We start from the raw sequence: 23612 nt of genomic DNA on the forward strand, positions 1-23612 counted from the left end.
TCTCCCAGTGAATCTGATTGACGAAGACAATAATAAACAATGTGAGATTTTTTTCATTGATAGATCTTTTATACTCCTTATTGAAGTTATGAGATTGATTACTGTTCGTTATCTTCACCTTTATAAGAGTTATGAGATTGATTACTGTTCGTTATCTTCACCTTTATAGGAGTTATGAGATTGATCACTGTTCGTTATCTTCACCTTTATAGGAGTTATGAGATTGATCACTGTTCGTTATCTTCACCTTTATAGGAATTATGAGATTGATTACTGTTCGTTATCTTCACTTTTATAAGAGTTATGAGATTGATCACTGTTCGTTATCTTCACCTTTATAGGAGTTATGAGATTGATCACTGTTCGTTATCTTCACCTTTATAGGAGTTATGAGATTGATCACTGTTCGTTATCTTCACCTTTCGCCTTGTAATAATTGATGTATGAGACAGTGAATTGAACGATCTGTGTCTTCTATTTACAGGGGCAGACAACTGTGGACGCATACTTTCCGAAAGGCAGATGGTTTGATTATTATGAGGTTAGCTACAACGTCATAAAACATTGGGTCAAGGTCACCAGTGACGTTTCTCAATAGTGTATAATTTGTCGTGACATTTCAGGTGCAATTCACTTGCATCCTTAATTGCTGTTGTAGGTTGTTTTTTTTAAACCAACAAGTTTTCAAGTTAGCTTATTTTGATCTAGTTCCTGGTTGTGGCAAGTATAAATGTAAAGTAAACTCATATGTATTACTGAAGGTTGTATATATAGACATTACTAAGTAAGAATAATCTTTGGATCAATCAAAGCCTTGCATTGCTAGTTAGCTGACCTAACCACTGCTCTAACCAGGCCCACATACAAAGCATGATAATATTACTACAGTTATTACTACAATATAAAACTTTAATTTTAAAAAGGTCAGAAACGTCGCTGTGACCTAAGTATGAGAGACTGGGAAGAATTCAATCTCTCATACAGAATTTATACAGAATCCTTACAGTGCTCACAAGGATCGACAACTCTGCATGAGAGACTGGGAAGAATACGGAAGTTCCGAGTTCCTCAAGAGTTATTTCCCTTTGTCGAACTCTTCCGTAAATTATGACGTAAAATATGATGACAGTGGGTACATTTGCTAATTACTATCGTTGTATTATTTCTTAAAAGATGATATCCAGAGTTTCTGAGACCATCCTATCTCAGGGAAAAGGCAACTTTAGTGAGTTTATGAGTATTGGATAACAAAATGGCTCAAACAAATATTGTTAATTGCCATCTTTCTTTGATAAAAGCGTCACTCATGTAGAAGAGGAAACGAATAATGATTCAATAGCAAATTTGATGATCTTATTCAAACAAATTATGCTTGATATGGCCAGAATATGCATACCAGTGATTGATATAAACAAAAGTTACACTTTTATTACATTAATCGTACGTAATCGTTATGTACAATGCCAGTCTACGATATAATGCATACATTGAGTACCCACCATACGTCATAAAATGCAAAAGAGTTCGACAAAGGGAAATAACTTTTGGGTAACTCGGAACTTGCGTATTCAGTGTAGCCCCCTGGATTCTGTTCGTCTTGCTTTCCGAGCTCTGTGGCTGTGCAATTCGGGCACAATTATTCTAAAGTTAAAGAAGTGTAACCTTTCATCATCTTTGTCACCTGCATATGGTGTTTATGTCTCTCAACTGATTCTATACGCGAACATGTTCTACGTATGGTCAATTTTAAAGCGAGGAAAGCTGCTGACAAAGAAGTTGATTCCACAGGGGTTTCAACAGTCTTCTTTGAATTAAGCATTTCGCAAATTCTATGGTCGTTACATATATGTATAATGATCTCTGGGTCCAGTTGCACAAAAGTTAGTTAGTTTAACTGACAATTAACTTCAAGTTAACACCATATAAATGTTAAAGTTAATGACAAGTTAACTGTCAGTTAAAGTTAACTAACCTGCGTGCAACAAATGCTGTCTGACGTGATTCATATCAATTATTAACCTGTTCTTTACATATTGATTTTGAGTACGGATAGCTCCGTTTACCTGATCAAGATAGAGGGATCATAGCGAATGTGACCGGTCAACAGGGGATGCTTACTCCTTCTAGACACCTGATCCCACCTCTGGTATATCCAGGTGTCCGTGTTTGTCCTATTTAAATTTTTATTCTGAGTGGGATTAAGAGATCGGTCACTGTTCGTTATCTTCACTTTTTCATTGGTCCCAGTAGAACTAAAATTCTCCGTATAACATCCTGGTCAACTGAAACGTGCAGTGCAGCATCTGAACTTTAACCTTTCTTCCAATTAGGGACGTGAGATTAGCTCGTCCTACGGCAAGACTGTCAACCTCCCCGCTCCTTTGACGTTCCTTCCGTTTCACGCCAGGGGCGGATCCATTATCCCTATACAAAATGCAGGAAACTCCACACAGTATAGGTAGGGATTAGGATTGTTACATCTTAGATAACACGGTGTTACTAATCTCCAACACGCAGTACTGAAACATTCCATTGCAACAGAGAAAGAACACGTGGTTGTTTTGAAAGATAATTTGCTATTGTAATGTAATTTACATGTTAAATAAGAAATTCTCCATTTATGACAATTGGAGACACGGCTTACCTGCTGATCAGAGAAGGACGGTTATAACTTTTTTTCTGGTTCTTTTCTGAAGCCGCCTGAATCCAATGGGTCTTTGGTGTGCCTTAAATGAAAGTAACGGTGCTTCCGGTTCTCTTTACATGGACGACGGAGAAAGCCTAGGTATTTCTTGTTCTAGGGTATCATTCGTATCATTGAAGGTGGATATATCATGATATTAGTAAATGCCAATAATTCTATGATATAGATATTATCATTCATGTATCAAGTATTGTATATTCATGACCATTTAGTTATGAAATATTCATTTGTAATATTTTAAAAGTTCCCTTAATTTGTCTGTTTTATAGTTGCCATTTTTTATTTACAGATTCATACACCTCTGGGAAATATTTAGAACTGAAGTTCGAACTAACAAGGGTTTGTAGCCATAGATATTTAATGAACATGCCTGGATTATGGCTCAAAGTCTTCAGGGCCGTAAATTAACCTTCAATTTGGAGGAGGCAGGAAATTAGGCGGGGGTCTGGGGGCCTGGGCGGCCCCCAGACGCTGAGCACATTTTGTGCACACTGAACACGTTTCGTGCAAAATCCTTGATTCTAGGGCCTTCTAAGATGTTACTTGACTAACTCATTCTAAAAGAAAGATTTGGAATGCTTTTTAAGGGAGGTATCATGTTCTTAGTTATTGGAAACAACATAAATTCTAATGAACTTTAAATTTTAATTTTTTTTGGCTCAAAAGTTGGAGGAGGCAGCTGCCTCCTCCGCCTCCATGTAATTTACGGCCCTGGTCTTTCTTTCATGTTTTTTCAATATTTCATTTTTTAGGGAGAGCGATTGGACATAACGGTGGTGCATGATGGGTATACACCCCCGGGCAGACTGAACTTTACCATCATAGAATTCTACGGGATGATAAGTTTCCCAACGGTTCTCTCTATTAACGGGGAATCCCAGGAAGCCCGTCACATACGTCACAAATATAACGTACGTCACTCAAACCTCCCAAAAGTAAATACAGAATTATATTCTCTCTATTAACGGGGAACCCCAGGAAGCCCGTCACATACGTCACAAATATAACGTACGTCACTCAAACCTCCTAAAGGTAAATCAGGAATGAAGATACAGGATTATATTCGAGAAAATTTTATCCAAGACAAACAGGAAATGGGCATTTTAAAAACTTCCTATTACATAACATAGATAAGAACAGATATTGAAAGAATCTTTGGAAGTTTTTCAGTATTTTCTTTTCCTTTCAGATCGTACAACTCATTGACATTAACCTGGACGTAACGAAGAACCACACCATAGAGTGGGTGATTTTCTGAAACTAATTTTAAACTTTGACCCACTGCGTCAGTTTTCTCCATTCTTTCTAAGAAATTCAACACACATGTTACCTGTATTTCAAAATGATGGATCGGTTGGTCAGTTTAGCTTACGATATTGATCGTTTATAAAGAAGATTAGATCCTCTGGTCAAAAGAAAAATCCCAGCATTTTGTTAGAGAGATGTTCAGAGTGTCTGTGTGTTATTTAAAAAATAATAAATATTCTTTTGATACATTTGTATTTGAAGTTCTTGTTCGTTAATGATATGTTTTTTTTAAATTTTCAATATGTATGCATGTATATGAAAGATTTTAGCTAACACTTTATAACATTTCTAAACCTATGCAAATACATTGACCAAAATCCAATCTATGTAATTAAACATAACATGTCAGAAGAGCGGATCCAAAACATTTTGAAAAGAGGGGGGGGGGGGGTGTAACTCGAGTTAAAAGAGATATTGAAGACCCAAAATGGCAAAAATGACCCTTTTCTTTAAAATGTTCAACCAAAGAGGAGTTTCAACCCGCATACCCCCTCTAGATCCGCCACTTTTGTCATATACATCATTAATACGATGTGGGTATACTTTCTTTCGTTTTTTTTAAATGTTTAATTTAGCTTTTTATAATGTTGAGTGCTTGAAAAGGAAGTTTTGTTATTTGATTTTTTAGGACAAAACACGGTCTGTAAATAAAAAGATACTCTTCGTTTTTGATCGCAAATAAAACACGCTCCTTGTATTGAAAATGAAACACCTGTATATGTGTATTCAGACCCAGGTGAATAAAACAGTCTGTAAAATACCTTTCGCAAAATTCATGATTAGGTATCATTTTGAGGTATCGGGAGAACTCGTACCCAGGAGAACTCGTTCCCAGAAATTTGGGTACGAGTTCTCCAAGAGAAGTCGTACCCATCAATATCTGGGTACAAGTTCTACTGGAGAAAAAACATAGTCATTTTATCTGATAAATCTGAGTACGAGTTCTCCTGGAGAAAACCTTTGTCATTTCTGTCATAAAAATTTGGGTACGAGTTCTCCTGGAGAAAAAAATTGTTATATAGTAATCAAAATTTTGATACGAGTTTATCTCATTAAGAACTGTACCATTTTAGGTATTGGAATTTGGGTACAATTTCCCCTTGAAAAAATCGAGGATTTCAAACATCATACATAAATGAACATGCCTTTCAATTGAATAAAAAATAGTAAATACAATAATCATACTTGTTTTTTTGTTTTTGTTTTTTTTGTTTTTTTGTTTTTGCATTTGAATTGCGGTTTGGCGTGAGACGATAATTAGTATAATTATCGCAATTAAACACCAATTTTAAACCTGCGACATTGTATTTTTATAGCGGACCTCTATTCTCCGGCACATAAAGGAGAACTCGTACCCAGATTTATATGACAAAATGACAGTTTTTTTCTCCTGGAGAACTCGTACCCAGATTTTTATGACAGAAATGACGAAGTTTTTCTCCTGGGAGAACTCATACCCAGATTTTGATAATACAATTGACAAGTTTTTCTTTAGGAGAACTCGTACCCACATTTCTTTTTGATAAAATGACAAAGGTTTTCTCCAGGAGAACTCGTACCCAGATATTGATGGGTACGACTTCTCTTGGAGAACTCCTACCCACATTTCTGGGTACGAGTTCTCCAGAAGTCCATTTTGATAATTTTTCAAACGAGTGTAAATTGTCGTTTCGATTTAAAACAAATCAGTATATGCATGTGCATTATACTGGAGAACTCGTATCCAGGTCGCGAGAACTCGTACCCAGGCCGCGAGAACTCGTATCCAAAAATTTGGTGCGAGTTCTCCAACTCATCAATATCTGGGTACGAGTTCTTCTGGAGAAAAAAAATCATCATTTTATCAGATGAATCTGGGTAAACATCTGGGTACGAGTTCTCCAGGAGAGAAAGTTAAGTTGTCATTTCTGTCCTAAAAATCTGGGTACGAGTTCTGGAGAGAGAGAAAAATCGTCAGTTTATCAAATGGAAATTTTTATATGGGTACGAGTTCTCCTGGTGAAAAACTTTGTCATTTTATCATATAAATCTGGGTACGAGTTATCGACGTGCACGTACCGGAAAATAGAGGTACCCTATAAGAATATTGTCAGAGGTTTAAAATTAGTGTTTAATTGCAATAATTATACTAATTATTGCCTCATGCCAAACAGCAATTAAAAAAGAAAAAAACCCAAAAACAAAAAAACTAAACCCCCCCCCCAAAACCCCCCCCCCCCAAAAAAAACCCAAAAAATAATAATAAAAAACAAAAAAAACAAAAACAAAAAGACAAAAAAAAACCCACAAAAAAACAACAAAAAACACCCCCCCCCCAAAAAAAAACAACAACAACCCACCCCCAAAAAACAACATTAACAACAAAGAAAGAAAGAAAAAAAAAAACCCAACAACAAGTATCATCATTATATATATATATATATATATATATATATATATATATATATATATATAATTTAATTGAAAGGCATGTGTATTGTAAATTATGTACATGAAATCCTCGATTATTTTCAAGGAGAAATCGTACCCAGATTTCAATACCTAAAATTGTACAATTCTTAACAAATGTATAATGAAAATGTTTTTCTCCGGGAAAACTCCTACCCAGATTTATGACAGAAAAGACATAGTATCCATTTCATAAAATGACACATTTTTCTCTCCTGGAGAACTCGTACCCAGATTTTTATGACAGAAATGACAATTTTTTTCTCCAGGAGAACTCGTACCCAGCTTTCCATTTGATAAAATGGAAAGGTTTTTTGTTCAGGAGAACTCGTATCAAGATTTTTAGGACAGAAATGACAAAGTTTTTCTCCTGGAGAACTCGTACCCAGATTTTTATAATAAAATTGACAAAGTTTTTCTCTAGGAGAACTCGTACCCAGATATTGATGGGTACGACTTCTCTTGGAGAACTCGTACCCGGGTACGAGGGGATCAAAGTTTTGCATACAAATATATAGGAACAATCTTTAAAAATCTTCTCAGGAACCGCTGATCCAGAAAAGCTGAGAATTACATGAAAGCTTTTTGACATAGTGCAGATTCAAGTTTGTTCAAATCATGGCCTCCAGGGGTAGGTTGGGGCCATATTAGGGACTAAGGTTTTACATGCAAATATATATGGAAAGTCTTCAGATATGGGCCAAGGTGACTCAGGTGAGCGATGTGGCCCATGGACCTCTTTTTTTTTTTTTTTTTTTTTTTTTTTTTTATCTCTCTCTTTCTCTGTTCCATATTTTTTTGAAAAGGCGGTGATAGGCTTTGTAATTTCGCATATGATTATAGCCTACATGTAAATTTGTATTTTTATGGGAATGCATCATGGAAGGACATGTAAAATCACCCCCGTGCGTGAATCAATATAAACAATATTAGTATATTGAAGACATACCGCAATACTGGATATAGAACTTTAAAGGCTGAGGTGTCTCGCGATTTCCCGTCAGAAAGTTGACATGACTTTGATCACCGTGAACAAATTCCCCCATCTCTTAGGACCGTACAGTACCGACAAGTCAACTCTCGCCATTTTATCGATTAGTTCCTGAATTATATTTGGACATAGTGTATATTGACTAGATTTATCTCAATCAAAAATGGCACCACAACGTTCAAACTCGGGTAGGCAGACATGTTTTATGTGTATTTTATTTTTGATGTCGGCGGCGGCAATAACCATGTCTGCCATAGTCCTTAATTGGATGTTAAACGACGACGAGAAATCGTCCAGTCCATCGCCGAATGTGGCCGGGCAGAAACTGGACACCAGCACTTCTGTGCCCTCACAAGGACCTCGCCCTGTCCCAGACTTCCGGAAGGACTCGGTGGTAGACTGTGACCCCCCAAACAGCAAAAATCCCGTCCGTGTGACCGAGGAACAATGCCAACAGAAGCAGTAAGTTCTAAAGTTAGCAATACTTTATGTACGTTCTAAAGTTAGCAACACATCTAAAGATAGCAACACGTTCTGTAAGTTCTAAAGTACACGTTCTGTAAGTTTAAAGATAGTAACACGTTCTGTGAGTTCTACAGTTAGTAACACGTTCTGTAAGTTCTAAAGTTAGTAACACGTTCTGTAAGTTCTAAAGTTAGTAACACGCTCTGTAAGTTTTAAAGTTAGTAACACGTTCTGTGAGTTCTACAGTTAGTAACACGTTCTGTAAGTTCTAAAGTTAGTAACACGTTCTGTAAGTTCTAAAGTTAGTAACACGCTCTGTAAGTTTTAAAGTTAGTAACACGTTCTGTAAGTTCTACAATTAGTAACACGTTCTGTAAGTTCTAAAGTTAGTAACACGTTCTGTAAGTTCTACAGTTAGTAACACGTTCTGTAAGTTCTAAAGTTAGTAACACGTTCTGTAAGTTCTAAAGTTAGTAACACGTTCTGTAAGTTCTACAGTTAGTAACACATTCTGTAAGTTCTAAAGTTAGTAACACGTTCTGTAAGTTCTAAAGTTAGCAACACGTTCTGTAAGTTCTAAAGTTAGTAACACGTTCTGTAAGTTCTAAAGTTAGTAACACGTTCTGTAAGTTCTAAAGTTAGTAACACGTTCTGTAAGTTCTACAGTTAGTAACACGTTCTGTAAGTTCTAAAGTTAGTAACACGTTCTGTGAGTTCTAAAGTTAGTAACACGTTCTGTAAGTTCTACAGTTAGTAACACATTCTGTGAGTTCTAAAGATTGCAACACGTTCTGCAGTTTTTCAGAAGTGGTCAAACTCCAAGGTGAAGGTCATGAGGTAAAAAAGTATTGTCACCCAAAGAAAGGTCTTATCACAAGGAATATACATGGGAAACATGAGCGCCCTCACCTAAGCGTTCAGAAATTATGGCCCAAGGTTAAAGTTTTTACAGACAAACAAACTGACATTTATATGCCCTCGTATCTCCGATTATGGAGGATTAAAAAACACAAACATAAAAAATTCGCATAATATTTATGATAATAACTGTGTAATTGACTGAACTCTTGACCTCTAGGACTTTATCTAAATCTTAAAGGTGCACATGGATAAAGCATTCTCACGAAAGAGCTCCACATTGCATATTTACAACATCCGTCGGATACACAATGTATGGAAACGTCACATCCGCAGAAAGTTCCCTGATGACTGCACGGATCGAGAGACGGGGTCCTGTGGCAGTGTATGGTAAACCTGTACATGACGTGGTAGAGGTCACGGTGGATGAGTACGGGGACAATGCTCTCCGAATTTACGTAAGATACATACAGATGTTCTGTATAATGCATAAAGATATCGAAAAAATACATATTGTATACATTCATTTGTAACAAAACGCAGAGAAATTAAATACAATGTCAGATATAAATTTAGAAAGGTACAGAACTGTACCTGAAATTGTAACTATAATATACATACATGTATGTACAACATTAATATTCAATCTGAGAGAGAGAGAGAGAGAGAGAGAGAGAGAGAGAGAGAGAGAGAGAGAGAGAGAGAGAGAGAGAAGAGAGAGAATTTACACAATCATAAAAATTTCACAATTAGAAAGTTAAAAAAAATTACACAATCATAGAGTGTAGAGATACCACACAATTAGAAAAGTAACGAATTTACTCTGGTATGTCCAGGGGTCCGTGCCTAACTCTTTATTTTGTATTACTTGTGGGAGTTATGAGATTGATCACTGTTCGTTATCTTCACCTCTCATACAGAGAAAGCAGTGTTAGAAATACAGGGAGTATAGGGGTACAGAGCATTTATACACAACGTTTTAGAAATTATAGCAATATTACAGATACATACAGAAAAAGGTAGAGGATATATCTATACAAATGTTTTTTTTTGTTTTTTTTTTTTTAATGAAACACAGAAAAATACAAAATTCCAGATTCACAGAAATTACGTACATCGTTATAGAAATATCATTTTTTGTTCCGTTTTTTTCAAAGTGACTTAAAATAAAAATTTTCACTTATATTGAGACGTCACCAGGTATACATATGAAGTGCCACAAATTTTGACCCAATCGTTGTCCTTAGGACCGAAGCTGTAAGGGTTGTCTATAATGTCGACGACTGCCACAACACGGTTTGTAAGGTCCCAAGCGAAAGATTCACGAGTCTAACTTCTAAACGACAAGCGTTCGGTAACAGAGCAGTCACTACCTAGTTTTTATGTCTAGTTCAAGGGGCGAGTAGGGCTCAGACTCACCACCCATAAATAACGCAATGTTGTAGAAACATCGACAAAATATACAAACAGTGTAACATGCAACCATGAACGGAGAGGTTATATACAATGGTTGTGGCATCTGATTCCAATGAAGTGTGTTTGCCTTTGAGATTGTTATTAAATAATTGTTTCAAACTGAGCTTAGAAATAAAAACAGCTTATCAGATATCTATATAACATTTTATTGAAGATTGTTTGTTTGGGTTTTTTCCCGCCTCATTCGAGAATTTTTCACTCAAGCAGAGGTGTCAGCTGCTTCCGGTGAATTAGAATTTCTTTTTCTTTTCAAGTTTCGTCCCACCAACTCCTCTCCCTTTGAAATACCAGACGAGGCTTTGAAAATAAATCGGCCCTCTACATCAAGCAGCAAACTTTACTCTGTACAGTTTGTCAAGGAACCGTCCTTTGGCATCAAAGTCACGAGGAAGAGCACTAATACCGTCATGTATGTACAAACTCTTTCCTTTTTCTGGCTATGGTTAGAAATCATAGCAAAATCACATTCACATACCCTGTGATGACTGAAATGTGTTCTGGTAGATTTGACAGTAACCTGTGAATTTGACAGTAGCATGTGATGACTGAAATGTGTTCTGGTAGATCTGACAGTAGCCTGGGATGACTGAAATGTTTTCTTGTAGATTTGACAGTAGCCTGCCTGGTCTCACGTTCTCTGACCAGTTCCTGCAGATCAGCACACGCTTACCCACGGACAATCTGTACGGATTTGGTGAACACAACCACAGACGGTACCGCCACGACATGAACTGGCGGACGTGGAGTATGTTTGCGAGGGACTATGCACCTAACGATGTAAGTGGGAGATTTAACGAGCAAATGATGCCTGTTCATTATCGGTTTGGTAATCAAATTTTGTCAGATTAATTAACAGCTTCATACAGAAAAAAAAAAAAGATCAACCAATCATTATGATTATAAAATTATTGTTAATCCATACGATTGATTTCTTTCAATGTTAAACATGATTGATGTGATGTAATAAAATTGTATATAAACTTTACCGCTTTATAAATGATCCTTCATTCTTTGAAATTAGGAACCCTGGAATTTGTACAGCGTCCATCCCGTGTACATGAATGTTGAAAAAGATGGCCGGGCAAATATGGCGTTTCTGAAAAATAGTAACGCCATGGGTATGAAAATGGATTATGAGTAGAGAACACAGACATGAATAATGTTAAGAGAGTGCATGTGTGTGTTGTTTATAGCCATTTTAACTGTTTTTCAGAGGTGACATTACAACCGTCCCCATACCCGGCTGTCACTTATAGAACGATAGGAGGAGTCCTGGATTTCTACGTCTTCCTGGGAGAAAACCCAAACCACGCCCTCCAACAATACATACACGTATGTAGATAACCCAAACCACGCCCTCTAACAATACATACACGTATGTAACCAAACCACGCCCTCCAACAATGCATATACGTATGTAGATAACCCAAACCACGCCCTCCAACAATACATATACGTATGTAGATAACCCAAACCACGCCCTCCAACAATACATATACGTATGTAGATAACCCAAACCACGCCCTCCAACAATACATACACGTATGTAGATTACCCACATCATGCCCTCCAACAATATTCTTCAATGATACATTAATTGTAGTATTTACTGATACAGAATTGTTGAAAATGAAATAAGTTTTCAATAGAATATGAATTATGATATATTTTGATGTAATGTCAATCGACCAATGAAATTGAAAATTGAGTGTTAGAAATGAAATTTATTGTACAAGTGAGTAGAAAGATCAAACCACGCTCTCAAACAATATGTAGAAGCAACAGTTTCCTTCAACCTTGTTAAATTTTCAAAACTGAGCATTTCATTTCTATTTTCTTATAATCAAAAATTTATATTTAACATGTGGCCCATTTCTTCCCCAGGCGATTGGAAGCTGTACTGAATGTATATTTAATATGTGGCCAATTTCTTCCCCAGGCGATTGGAACCCGTATTGATTGTATATTTAACACGTGGCCCATTTCTTCCCCAGGCGATTGGAAGACCGGCTATGCCGCCGTACTGGTCTATGGGCTTTCACATCTGTAGATGGGGGTATGGAACTTTGGCAGAAATGGAGAAGGTCCATCAGAGGAACGTTGACGCAGAGATACCGTTTGTGAGTTTTTTTTTCAGTTTTAAGTTGAACAGTAAATTGAGATTAATTTGAAAGTGAATGATTATCATAAATAAGGTGATATTATTTTATGAATTATCATGATAAATTATGCGATAATACAATCTATTTTGTGAATGGTTATAATAAATTAAGAAATATGATGATGCCTTTTGTGAATGATAATAATAAATTACACGATATTACGATACATTTTCTGAGTTTTTTTTAAATTACGCGCTACTACGATCTATTCTGTGAATGATTATTAAAAAAAAAATGCGCAATACTACGATACATTTTGTGAATGATTATAATAAATTACGAAATACTACGATCTATGTTGAATTACGCGTCACTACGATGTATTTTGTGAATGATTATGATAACTTACGCAATACTTCGATGTATTTTTTGAATGATTACAATAAATTACACGATATTACGATCTGTTTTGTATTATGATAAATTATGAATTTTTTTTAATCTATTTTGTGAATGATTATGATAAATTATGAGATTTTTCTATCTATTTTGTGAATGATTATGATAAATTATGAGATTTTTCTATCTATTTTGTAGGATACACAGTGGGGCGACATTGACTATATGTACAAGAAATTCGATTTCACTTACGACAGAAACACATTTGGTGGTCTACCGATGTTTGTAAATCAGGTCCACGACAGAAAAAAGAAATTTGTCGTCATAGTGGTATGTTAGATATCACATAAGTATCATCAATTTGTCCTCATAGTAGTATGTTAGATATCACATACGTATCATCAATTTGTCCTCATAGTAGTATGTTAGATATCACATCAGTATCATCAATTTGTCCTCATAGTGGTATGTTAGATATCACATAAGTATCATCAATTTGTCCTCATAATAGTATGTTAGATATCACATAAGTATCATCAATTTGTCCTCATAGTAGTATGTTAGATATCACATAAGTATCATCAATGAGTATTAGAAAAATGTATTTATATATGTATGGAGTCTAAAACTTGGTATACAACAGGACTCAGGCATTGGTGCTAATCGGACGCTGTATGCTGAGGCAAGAGCAAATAGTCCTGGATATAACATGTATGATGACGCAGTACAAAGCGACATCTTGGTGAAGAATGCTAACGACGCCATATTGATCGGGAAAGTATGACACTTTGTTCCACGAAGCTTTTAATTTGCAACATATCGTTTCTACTGAATTTTTCTGAAGTCAAAATGTAGAAAAAAAATATCTCTAAAATTCAGCAATTTTTTTATTCAAGGTCTGGCCGGGACAGGCAGTATTCCCAGACTTCACTAACGTCAACAAAACGACTCAGTTTTGGTCTCGTTGGTTGGACTTCTTCATTAAGAACGAATCTATTAAAGTAGACGGACTGTGGATCGTAAGTTTATCATTATCACACGATGCGTTGAACTGCAGATTTTTTTGTCAGTGAGGAGGATTTTGTACATACCCCTTTTGATTCTCTGTCTGATTTTCAGGATATGGACGAACCAGCGAGTTTTATTCCGAGATCAGAAAATGGTTGTGAGAAAAATGATTGGAATAGTCCTTCATTTATTCCTCGTACGTCACATGATAATTCTTGGATTTAGAAATGTAGTGGCTGAAAATAGAAATATAAAAGAGAACATGCTTTTGATTTGTCCTCTTTTAAGCAAAGACAACGAACTTCAGTAAAGCTTACAGCAGCGTATACTGTTTTTTCTTCTTCAGAGATTAAGGATGGGGATAAAAACGGCGGGAATCTGTATTATAAGACTCTATGTATGGACGCCAAACAGCACTGGGGTCGGCATTATGACGTACACAGCATGTACGGTCACAGTGAGAGCATAGTCACATACAGGTAATGTGATTCACGTCATCATGACTGCCTACGAACAGCTGGGGTTTGTGATTTAATTAAGAATGGAAATACAGTGAAAACTGTCTCACCTACACCTGCTTAATCCGACACCTGTGTAATCCGTTTCACTGGACAATCCGACCCTCATTTTCATTCTCAATTTCATATCTGCATTGCGTTTTTATTTTACACTGTTTATGCTGACACGCTGTGTATTCCGACAAAAAGTCTCCCAGTGCATGTCGTGTCAGGAAGGTTTCACTGTAACAGAGAAAAACCAGAGAAATGAGAATATATATCTATATATTTCTTGAATTGTAAGTAATCTAGGATTAATCAGAAACGTTCAATTGCCTGATGTTTTCTCTTTAAGGGCTCTTGCAGAGTTGAGGCCGACCATCCGGCCCTTTGTGGTGACGCGCTCGTCTTTCACGGGGACGTCTCACTACGCCTTCACGTGGCTAGGCGACAACGACAGCCAATGGAAACACATGCACGACTCCATTGTAGGTAAGTCGAGCAGTCTAATGACGAAAACACAAATCCATAATCACATACGTGTCTTGTCTCGCAGACTTACGGTGATTATTTCTAACTACAGGAATGCTGGAGTATCAGATATTTGGATTTCCTATGGTATGTAGAAAATAACAGTTTTATTTCATTAGTAGCAAACATTGTATGCTATTTTATATACAAGATGTAAAAAGTCGACATTTCTAGTTTGTATGCTACTCACAAAAGTAACCTCGTCCAACTGAAGATTTTACCAACTGTTTATATACAACTGTTTATATACACAGAACTAACTGAACGCAATATAATCACAATTTGAAAACACAAGTTCAATTGAATGAATTAAGGCAAAATATAAATGGGACATTTTTTTCTGGACAGCAATGAATGCATTCTTAGAATTGCATTTGACCGTTGATATCACGAATCAGTTGACGTACCTAATTTCGTTCATTCGAACACGCACACAGGTGGGTGTAGATATTTGTGGATTTTTCGGAGCCGACTCGCGCGAGCTTTGTCTGAGATGGTACCAGCTAGGAACTTTCTACCCATTCGCAAGAAGTCACAACGGCATTTACAGCCCAAACAAGAACTCATTTGTAAAGGTTTGACAAATCTGTGTTCATGAAATGTAAAAAATGGATAATGTTTTTGGGAGAAACGTTTTCAGTTTCAAAGATACTTCTCTGTCGCTTCCTGCATTAACGTACACATCAATATACTGAATTTTAGGACCAGGATCCAGCTGCTTGGGATGAAGATTTCATTCGCATTGTCCGCAATCACCTATTGCTTCGATACAAATTCTTACCGTACATGTATACTTTGTTTAAAGAGGCCCACACTGAGGGTAAAATGGTACTGCGATCCCTGATGTTCGAGTACGTATCAACTTTGTATACCAATATTTGTCTGTCTATCCTTCTGTTTGTCTTCTTGTCTGTCTGTCTGTCCTGTTGTCTGTCTATTTTTCTATACTGCTGTCAATCTATCTGTCTATTTTTGTACTCGACTGTGTCATATCCGTATGTCTGTCTATCTGTTGAAATATTTGCTCTGGTCAAACTTTGCACTGGAGAGATGTCAGAATTTCAGTATTTGCAGAGAGTTTGCTTATGGCTAGATGACATGTCGAGGTCATTTAACCAAGGTTAAGGTCATGAATAAAATAAAATTGACATTTCTGTAAGGGCTATAACTCTGTAATGGAGAAATGTCAGAAGCTCGAATACTTATTACAAAGGTTGCCCATGACCATATGGCGTGTCATTAATCCAAACCAAGGTCATTTGGCCAAAGTAAAGGTTACTAGCGAAAAGTTTTATTTTTATTGATTTTGTCTGGGTCATAACTTTGTGATAGAAAGACATTTTAAGTTCATACCTGGAACAGAGATTGTTAAAACAAACTTGTATCAAGGTCATTTAACCAAATTTAAGGTTGCTGGGAGAAATAGTCTGTTCCTCGCCCCCGCCACGCCTTGGTCACTCGAGGGGACAGGGACTAAACTTTAGAAGGAAGGGTGAATTTAAGTTTGAATTAGTTCTGGTCATTTACTTTTTACTGTTTCGAACTAATATTGTGCATACTGTGTACTTCAATATATATTTTGTTTAATCATTAATTAATTTTGCATCAATCTACGGATTTGTTTGTAAGCTGCTTGTTTATAAAACCATAGGGAAATGATAGTAAATAGTATTTATATAAGAATTTTTTAGTGGGAAAACAAGTGGTAATGCAGTACATGCCAACAAAAAAGTTCTCCTATATATCTATACTTACTTACAGGTTTCCTGATGATCCGAATACTCTGGATATTGATAGACAATTTATGTTAGGGCCGTCTATTCTGGTTTCACCAGTTCTGGAAGAAGTGAGTATTTGGATTTATTTTAAACATAGATTCTACATATCGCAGTGTCTTCTTTACGTCACGAACTGTCATGCCAACCTCTGGGCTGTGTACATTACTTTATACACAAAGTATTTCAGAGTTTTTATTCTGGAAATTATCACATGAGTAGATCAGAATTTTAGAGTTGGGCTAGGACTCGGTGTCTCCTTTTACCCTTTTCCACGAATTTAGTTCAAACTTTTATCACTCAAAAAACTCCTTATTCAAAATGTAAGTTATACTTGCTGAAGTCTTAGTTAATTCGTTTTTTTTTAAAGAAATGAATAAACGTTAGTCAGTGCATATGCACATATGCAGGTACATGTATATATAATTTCAAAAGAACAACTTTTTTCTATTTTCAGAATATGACGTCGGTTGATGCATATTTCCCCAAAGGAAGGTGGCATACATACACAGGGGTAACATTGATTATTGATAGAAAATAGTGTCATATATATATAGTGAAACCTGCTTAATCCGACACCTGTGTAATCCGTTTCACTGGACATTCCGACCCTTATTTTCATTCTCAATTTCAAATTTTCATTGTTTTTTTTACACTGTTTATTCTGACACACTTTGTATTCCGACAAAAAATTGTCTGCCAGGAAAGACAGGTTTCACTGTATCTCAGAATAATGTAGTTTGAGTTGTAAGAACTTAGTTAACACGGTTGTTTTCTTCATTCTGAAGGACAAGGAAGTGAACTCTTGGACCGGGAGACATTATACATTGGACGCCTCCCTGGATATGCTGAATTTTCACGCCAGGGGTGGATCCATAATTCCTCTGCAGGACCCAAGCAATTCCACTCATTACAGGTGCTGTTCATCAGAGACGATTTTGAGATCTCCCTCATCTAATTTTCACTCGTTAGACACTCATTCATAGACGACCCTTTTCATTTCTTCTTCAAAAGGTCGCTATTGACATCATAAATGTTTATTCCAGTCGCCAGAACCCCATGAGCCTGTGGTGCGCTTTGGATGAGAGTGACAGCGCAAACGGAACTCTGTTCATGGACGACGGCGAAAGTATAGGTAATATGACGTCACTGATAACGTACAATTTTCTGATAATTCGGACGAGAGTTAGTTGAACATTAATGACACCATACAAAACTGCGTGTATACATTATGTCTCCTCAGGTTCTATCTCCAGTGGACATTATTTGGAGCTGAAGTTCAGTCTAAACAAGGTACGTAAAATCGAATTAATCAGAGACAGCCAGGCAAGACGAGAGACGTCATTACTTATATCACGTTGCTTTATTAAGGGGACACAGCTAGATATAACAGTGCTTCATAATGGCTACACACCACCAGGAGGTCTGAGGTTTACGTCGGTGGAGATTTCCGGTCTTTCCGGCTTCCCCTCCGTCTTGTACGTTAATGGCAAACGCGAAAACGCAAGTCGTTTCAGACTCAAAAGAAACGTAAGTAAACGGAAGATTTCTGAAGGTTTGAACTATCATTCTATTTTTCGGGGAATATACCTTTGTACTCGTGTGAACTGCATTTGTATTTTAGCGCCGTTGCACGTGGTCTGTGAGGTACAATTAAGAGAATAAACTGAAAGTAAATTCAAAAGCTAAAGAGGAAATCTCTAACATCAAACGAACTCTGTCTTAAAGTACAGCTGTTCTTCAAAATATCATAAAAATTCTTTCAGATTCTTCAAATTGCTGACATCGACTTGGATGTAACGAAGAATCACACCCTAACATAGAATAGATCATAGAACTGAAACCGCACGGTTACCCTAACATGGAATAGATCATAGAACTGAAACCGCACGGTTACCCTAACATGGAATAGATCATAGAACTGAAACCGCACGGTTACCCTGGGGGTCTTCCTATTACACAGGGAAAAGTGTCTCACATGAAATTCGCATGAATTGCATGTGAATAATTCACGTGAGAAGAAGACGTCAAAATAAGATGCGTGATATTTGTATGATTGATTGATTGAATGTTGTTTAATGTCCCTCTCGAGAATATTTGACTCATATGGAGACGTTACCATAGCCAGTGAAGCGCTGCAAAATTTAGGCCTAAGCTCGACGCTTATGGCCTTTGAGCAGGGAGAGATCTTTGTCGTGCCACACCTGCTGTGACACGGGACCTCAGTTTTTGCGGTTTCATCCGAAGGACCGCCCCATTTAGTCGCCTTCTACGATAAGCAAGGGGCACTGAGGACCTAGTCTAACCCGGATCCCCACGGGATGATATTTGTATGAATTTTACGTAAAATACATGATCCGTCACCCGTTGCAGTCCATTTTCGGATTTTCTTTAAAGATATAGATACTTGTGATCACACTCACAATATTTGAATGAATGTTGATCGTCCGCTTCGGTAGATCAGATTCATTTTCACCAGCTATTAGCCTCCGAGTTCAAACGGATCAACCATATTTAAACTATGAATATCTGGTGAAGTTCCACAGCAGAAGTAGTTATATTGTCCGATCGCCTTGCGTCTTTTAAACTTGTGTCATTCAGTATTGAACTCCCATAATGCATTTCAATATGATCGACCCGTTTTCACTCGAAGGCAAATAGCTGTTGAAAATGAATCTGCTCTCCCGAAACGGACAATCAACAGTCATTCAAATATTGTGAGGGTGACCACAAGTACCACAATCAACAGTTATTCAAATATTGTGAGGGTGACCACAAGTACCTATGTTTTAAAAAGTAACCCTAAGATGGACTGAAATGGATGACGGATGAGGAAAAATAAACGTAATGAAGGAAAATTCCATGGAGAATATGGGATATAGTTAACGACGGCGACCTAATTTTCAGAAGTTGGACTTATTTTTTCAAAGTTTCTGTGAAATCAGGTTAACGACTTATGTATGTCAAGAAAGAACAGCATTCTGGCTTTCAACTGAGAAAACTTTTAATGCATTATCACGATTATTACCGAAGTTCTGAAAGTTTGAAGGGAACAACCGAGAATTTAACGACAGCTTTGTTAGCCCCCTTCACTGTATATACTATATATACTAGTTTTCTCAGATTACATCTCAAAACCCTGTGATATCATATGTTTTAATGCACAGTCCAAGAAAACTAAACATACGTGGAAGAGGGTTAACTTGTCTGTGGATCGCCATGTTTGTTTACGTGTATATCGATCTCGGAATGCAGACGATTGATTGAATATGCTTCAGTCATTTATAGATTTATTTTGCAACATACATTGATTAATGTTTATGATCATAAGATATCGACTTTATTGTTGTATTAGCAAAACAAGAAGTGCAAGTGAAATGAACATGAATTTTTTCATAATCTGTTATTACGTATGACGGTATATCGCAGAATAATGACCGTGGCATTCCTTTGATCTTTGCAATAACCGAGATAGAATACACGACATAAAGTGTGATTTCGAGCAGCATTAAAATAGTAAATGAAGTAATCAGAAACATATATCATAAATGATGTTATTTTAAAACAGGGAAATATACAAAGTATTGTTTGATAAGCTTTATTGGCCCTTCATTTCTTCGTCGTTCAATGTAGCATAAATTTTACAACATTTCCATGCGAATATTGTACGATTATCACGTGAAAATCGCCGAAAGCTAATATGTAGAGGCCTAATAAAATATACGAAAAAATCATGCCAAAATGATGCGAATAAATTTGCTTGTTATTTTTCATATGATTTTCGAACAAAAAGGAATGAAATTCATGTGAAGCACTTTTCCCCGTGTATGTAGAATAGTTAAGATGGTTAAATTAGACGTTTACTTTGAAAATGTTAACATACAGATAAAGGTTTTGTAGATGTTTGACAGATCTGAAATAAACAGATATATTTTCTCTCTGTTGTTTTATGTCCTTTATCCTGCTCCATACATTGCATCTGATTACTCCGGGGTGACATCCTACATTACCCTAAAAGGGATTCCACCCTGTACATACTGACAGTTCCTATCGCCGATCAGAGAATAGATTTGGGTTTACCGGTACAGTGAAAAGTTTACTTTCATCGAGCGTTTATAAGCAAATACTGCAAGTGAAATGACCATTGTCCATATACTAACTATTTATATTTCCAATATATGTGTCCTTGATTATTTTTACAAATTGTGATAATAGCCATTTCCTCATGAATGTGTTGCGGCTGTACACAATGCGTGTATAAAACTTGATAAATACAGAACGTCTATTCTAATGGCTGATATAAATATGGAATATAAATCCAAAAAGTAATACTCGAGGGTAGGGACTCCAGCGCTTCACCCCGGGGATACCTCTGGCGCTAACACGCTTCATGAAAAGTACGCCGGCGTGAAACGTCACAGCTCATAACCTCGTGTATTTTCAAAAATGAAATTTAAAAGTTTTTTAATTAGGTAAAATAAAGAAGTCGTTTCAATGAGCATTTCAACAGAATGGTATATATGTAATAAAACAACGCTTCGAGCTTAGACTTGCTAAACTGTTTTTTTTTATTTTTTTTTTTTTTTTTTTTTTTTTATAGATGTATCCTCTTGTTATTAAGACGATGTTTAAGCTGCAGTCATATTTTCTGTCGGTAAAGCACTTCAGACTAGTATACATACAATGCACCGAATAAATGCTGAATACGCATAAAATGTGTATGTTTTAGTTAGCACATGACAAGATACAGTAAAAATAGCATCCTTCAATGCAAAGGCAAAAAGTTTTTGAAAATTATATATTTCAAGTTGAAAGATTAATCTATGCAGAATTTGGAATTGGTAAGTTCAAAACTGTTATCTATTTCTGAAGCCAATGCGTGTAGACGTATCTTTATCGATGAATTGGAGAGTCATATATCAAGAAAGGTTTGTAACGTTCTCAGGTATAGGTGATATTTGTAACTTATTATATACTTTCAATTTCATCTCTTCTTTTTTCTTTAAAAGTTTGCGGGCATATATCACACGATATATGCCCGGAAACATTCCGGCCCGCAAACATTACGTCACAATCAAATTTCTACGCCGTTAATTTTCAAAATTTTCGTGTTTTTCATTTTTTACTCAGTTAAACCGATAGTTATTGTTAAAAATAATATTATTGTTAGTTTCTAAATGAAATTGAAAGTATATAATAAAAAGGTTATAGACTTTGTATGGGAAATATGACGACCTCGTTTTTTGTCGCGAACGGACCTCGCAAGCTCGGTCCGTCTACGCGCCAAAAACTCGGTCGTCATATTTTCCCATACAAAGTCTATAACCTATAAGTCTTCAGGTATAGGTGATATTTGTAACGTTCTCAGGTATAAGTGATATTTATTTCTCACATTATCACCAGTGTGAGATCGACTTATATCATATACCTAGTAGTGTATCAGCCCTGATACACCTATCTTGGCTAGGGTGAGACAGCTGCAAGTAGGTAGGGCTGTCTCGCCCTAAGGGCCGAGATATCTCTGTCTCGGCCCGTTGTCAAGGGGCTGTCTCGCCCTCAAATTTCAAATGGCTATTTCTTCTTTAATCTTTTGAAATCTAACATAACTACATGAAAAAATGATGTTAGAGACAATTTTTTTTCAAATATAATACTTTCTTCCACGACAAAATTTAATTTAAGCAGAAAAATTAAATAAAAACGTTTTCAAAAACAGCGCTAAATTGTAGCGAGTATCTAAGCAAAGGGGGGTAACCCAAGTAACAATTATTTATTTAGAACAATAACACGTTTAACTTCATTTTAAAACAATCAACGTTCTAGGCGACAGAAAACAGTAGGAGGATTATGGAGGGTGATACTAAAGCATTATTAGAAATTCCCGGTCCTAATGGAGATCAAAATGTTAATTTACGGTAATTTTGATGTAGAAAATTAAAACGATTTCTGAAATCTAAAATCCCGAGGACTTGGCAATAAAACGAGAAAAGCAGAACCAATATCTTCCGACGTTTTTCAACGACTTATAGATGCTAAACAGATGGGAAACGGTAAAAAAAAAAACTTACTTCAGTATAAGGTAACATTCCCTAAGCAAATAAATAGCAGCATCAGATCTGTAAACATTCCCGTTCATACGATGACGCCACGTAAACAAAGTTCTACAACTCTTACAAATTATATGAAAACGGGCGAGTTTGGTAAATCCGAAAAAAGAAATAAAAATAATTCACTTATTTCCAATTTTAGTATTCATTAGTAGACCCCTAGGAGCTGCTTAATAGTATATACATGTACATGAACAGCACAGCGATAGATATGACGAGTTTCTCAGCCAAGCAGTTCAGTTAATTGAAACGTCCAGATTCTAGACTACATGAGGGGATGTCCATGATTAATCATCCAATTATTGTGACCAACAGTGGAATAAAGCTACAAAACCCAGACTTTAGCATGTTTCACAATGCCAATAGTACTGGAAACATAACCATTAAAGTAAACTCACCGAAGGAATAAAATAGTCAAATATCGTTGTATAGTATACCATGTATATATGTTAGGGTCAATACCCCCCCCCCCCCCAATTTAAAAAAAAAATGTTTATCAACTTGTTGTGTTTTAGGTATATGATATAAACAATATCACACTCTAATGTTGATCTCGGACCTGGGATTGCCCCTCGAGTGATCTCGGCCCTCGCCCTACGGGCTCGGGCCGAGATCAACTCTCGGGGCCAATCCCAGGTCCGAGATCAACATTAGAGTGTGATATTCTATGGGCCGAGATCAACTCTCGGGGCCAATCCCAGGTCCGAGATCAACATTAGAGTGTGATATTCTATATGTCTCACACTGCTGCGACGTCATTTGATTGTGACGTCATATATTTTCTATGATTTACGTTACACGGTGAAGATTTACGTTACACAGTGAAGTAAAAATATTTTGCATTGTTATCTTTAAATTTTAATGTAGTATAGCTTTCTGGTGGACAACCTTGGGTTTTTTAGTTTACACTTTTAGTGTAAACCATTTTCGGGTATGCTCTTTC

General features: G+C 36.4%; 1 protein-coding gene across 1 annotated transcript in view; it reads left to right on the plus strand.

Moving 5' to 3' along the window:
* LOC125658601 (sucrase-isomaltase, intestinal-like) overlaps positions 1-20500 on the plus strand; it is a 39485-nt gene extending 18985 nt beyond the window's left edge. Inside the window, exons 18-46 of the mRNA XM_056150831.1 lie at positions 485-541; positions 2331-2458; positions 2697-2785; positions 2994-3043; positions 3457-3615; positions 3894-3950; positions 5329-5413; positions 7598-7913; positions 9016-9232; positions 10505-10659; positions 10856-11027; positions 11272-11368; positions 11464-11582; positions 12245-12370; positions 12950-13081; positions 13395-13529; positions 13648-13770; positions 13871-13955; positions 14106-14238; positions 14612-14748; positions 14840-14874; positions 15225-15362; positions 15490-15638; positions 16549-16633; positions 17020-17076; positions 17351-17478; positions 17609-17697; positions 17806-17855; positions 17934-20500. Coding sequence (XP_056006806.1) covers positions 485-541; positions 2331-2458; positions 2697-2785; positions 2994-3043; positions 3457-3615; positions 3894-3950; positions 5329-5413; positions 7598-7913; positions 9016-9232; positions 10505-10659; positions 10856-11027; positions 11272-11368; positions 11464-11582; positions 12245-12370; positions 12950-13081; positions 13395-13529; positions 13648-13770; positions 13871-13955; positions 14106-14238; positions 14612-14748; positions 14840-14874; positions 15225-15362; positions 15490-15638; positions 16549-16633; positions 17020-17076; positions 17351-17478; positions 17609-17697; positions 17806-17855; positions 17934-18227 — 3597 coding nt within the window. The 3' untranslated portion in view covers positions 18228-20500. The remainder of the gene's footprint in view (positions 1-484; positions 542-2330; positions 2459-2696; positions 2786-2993; positions 3044-3456; positions 3616-3893; positions 3951-5328; positions 5414-7597; positions 7914-9015; positions 9233-10504; positions 10660-10855; positions 11028-11271; positions 11369-11463; positions 11583-12244; positions 12371-12949; positions 13082-13394; positions 13530-13647; positions 13771-13870; positions 13956-14105; positions 14239-14611; positions 14749-14839; positions 14875-15224; positions 15363-15489; positions 15639-16548; positions 16634-17019; positions 17077-17350; positions 17479-17608; positions 17698-17805; positions 17856-17933) is intronic.
* Positions 20501-23612: the final 3112 nt, after the last annotated feature.

Source organism: Ostrea edulis, chromosome 9 (genome assembly GCF_947568905.1).
Source record: "Ostrea edulis chromosome 9, xbOstEdul1.1, whole genome shotgun sequence".
NCBI lineage: Eukaryota > Metazoa > Mollusca > Bivalvia > Ostreida > Ostreidae > Ostrea > Ostrea edulis.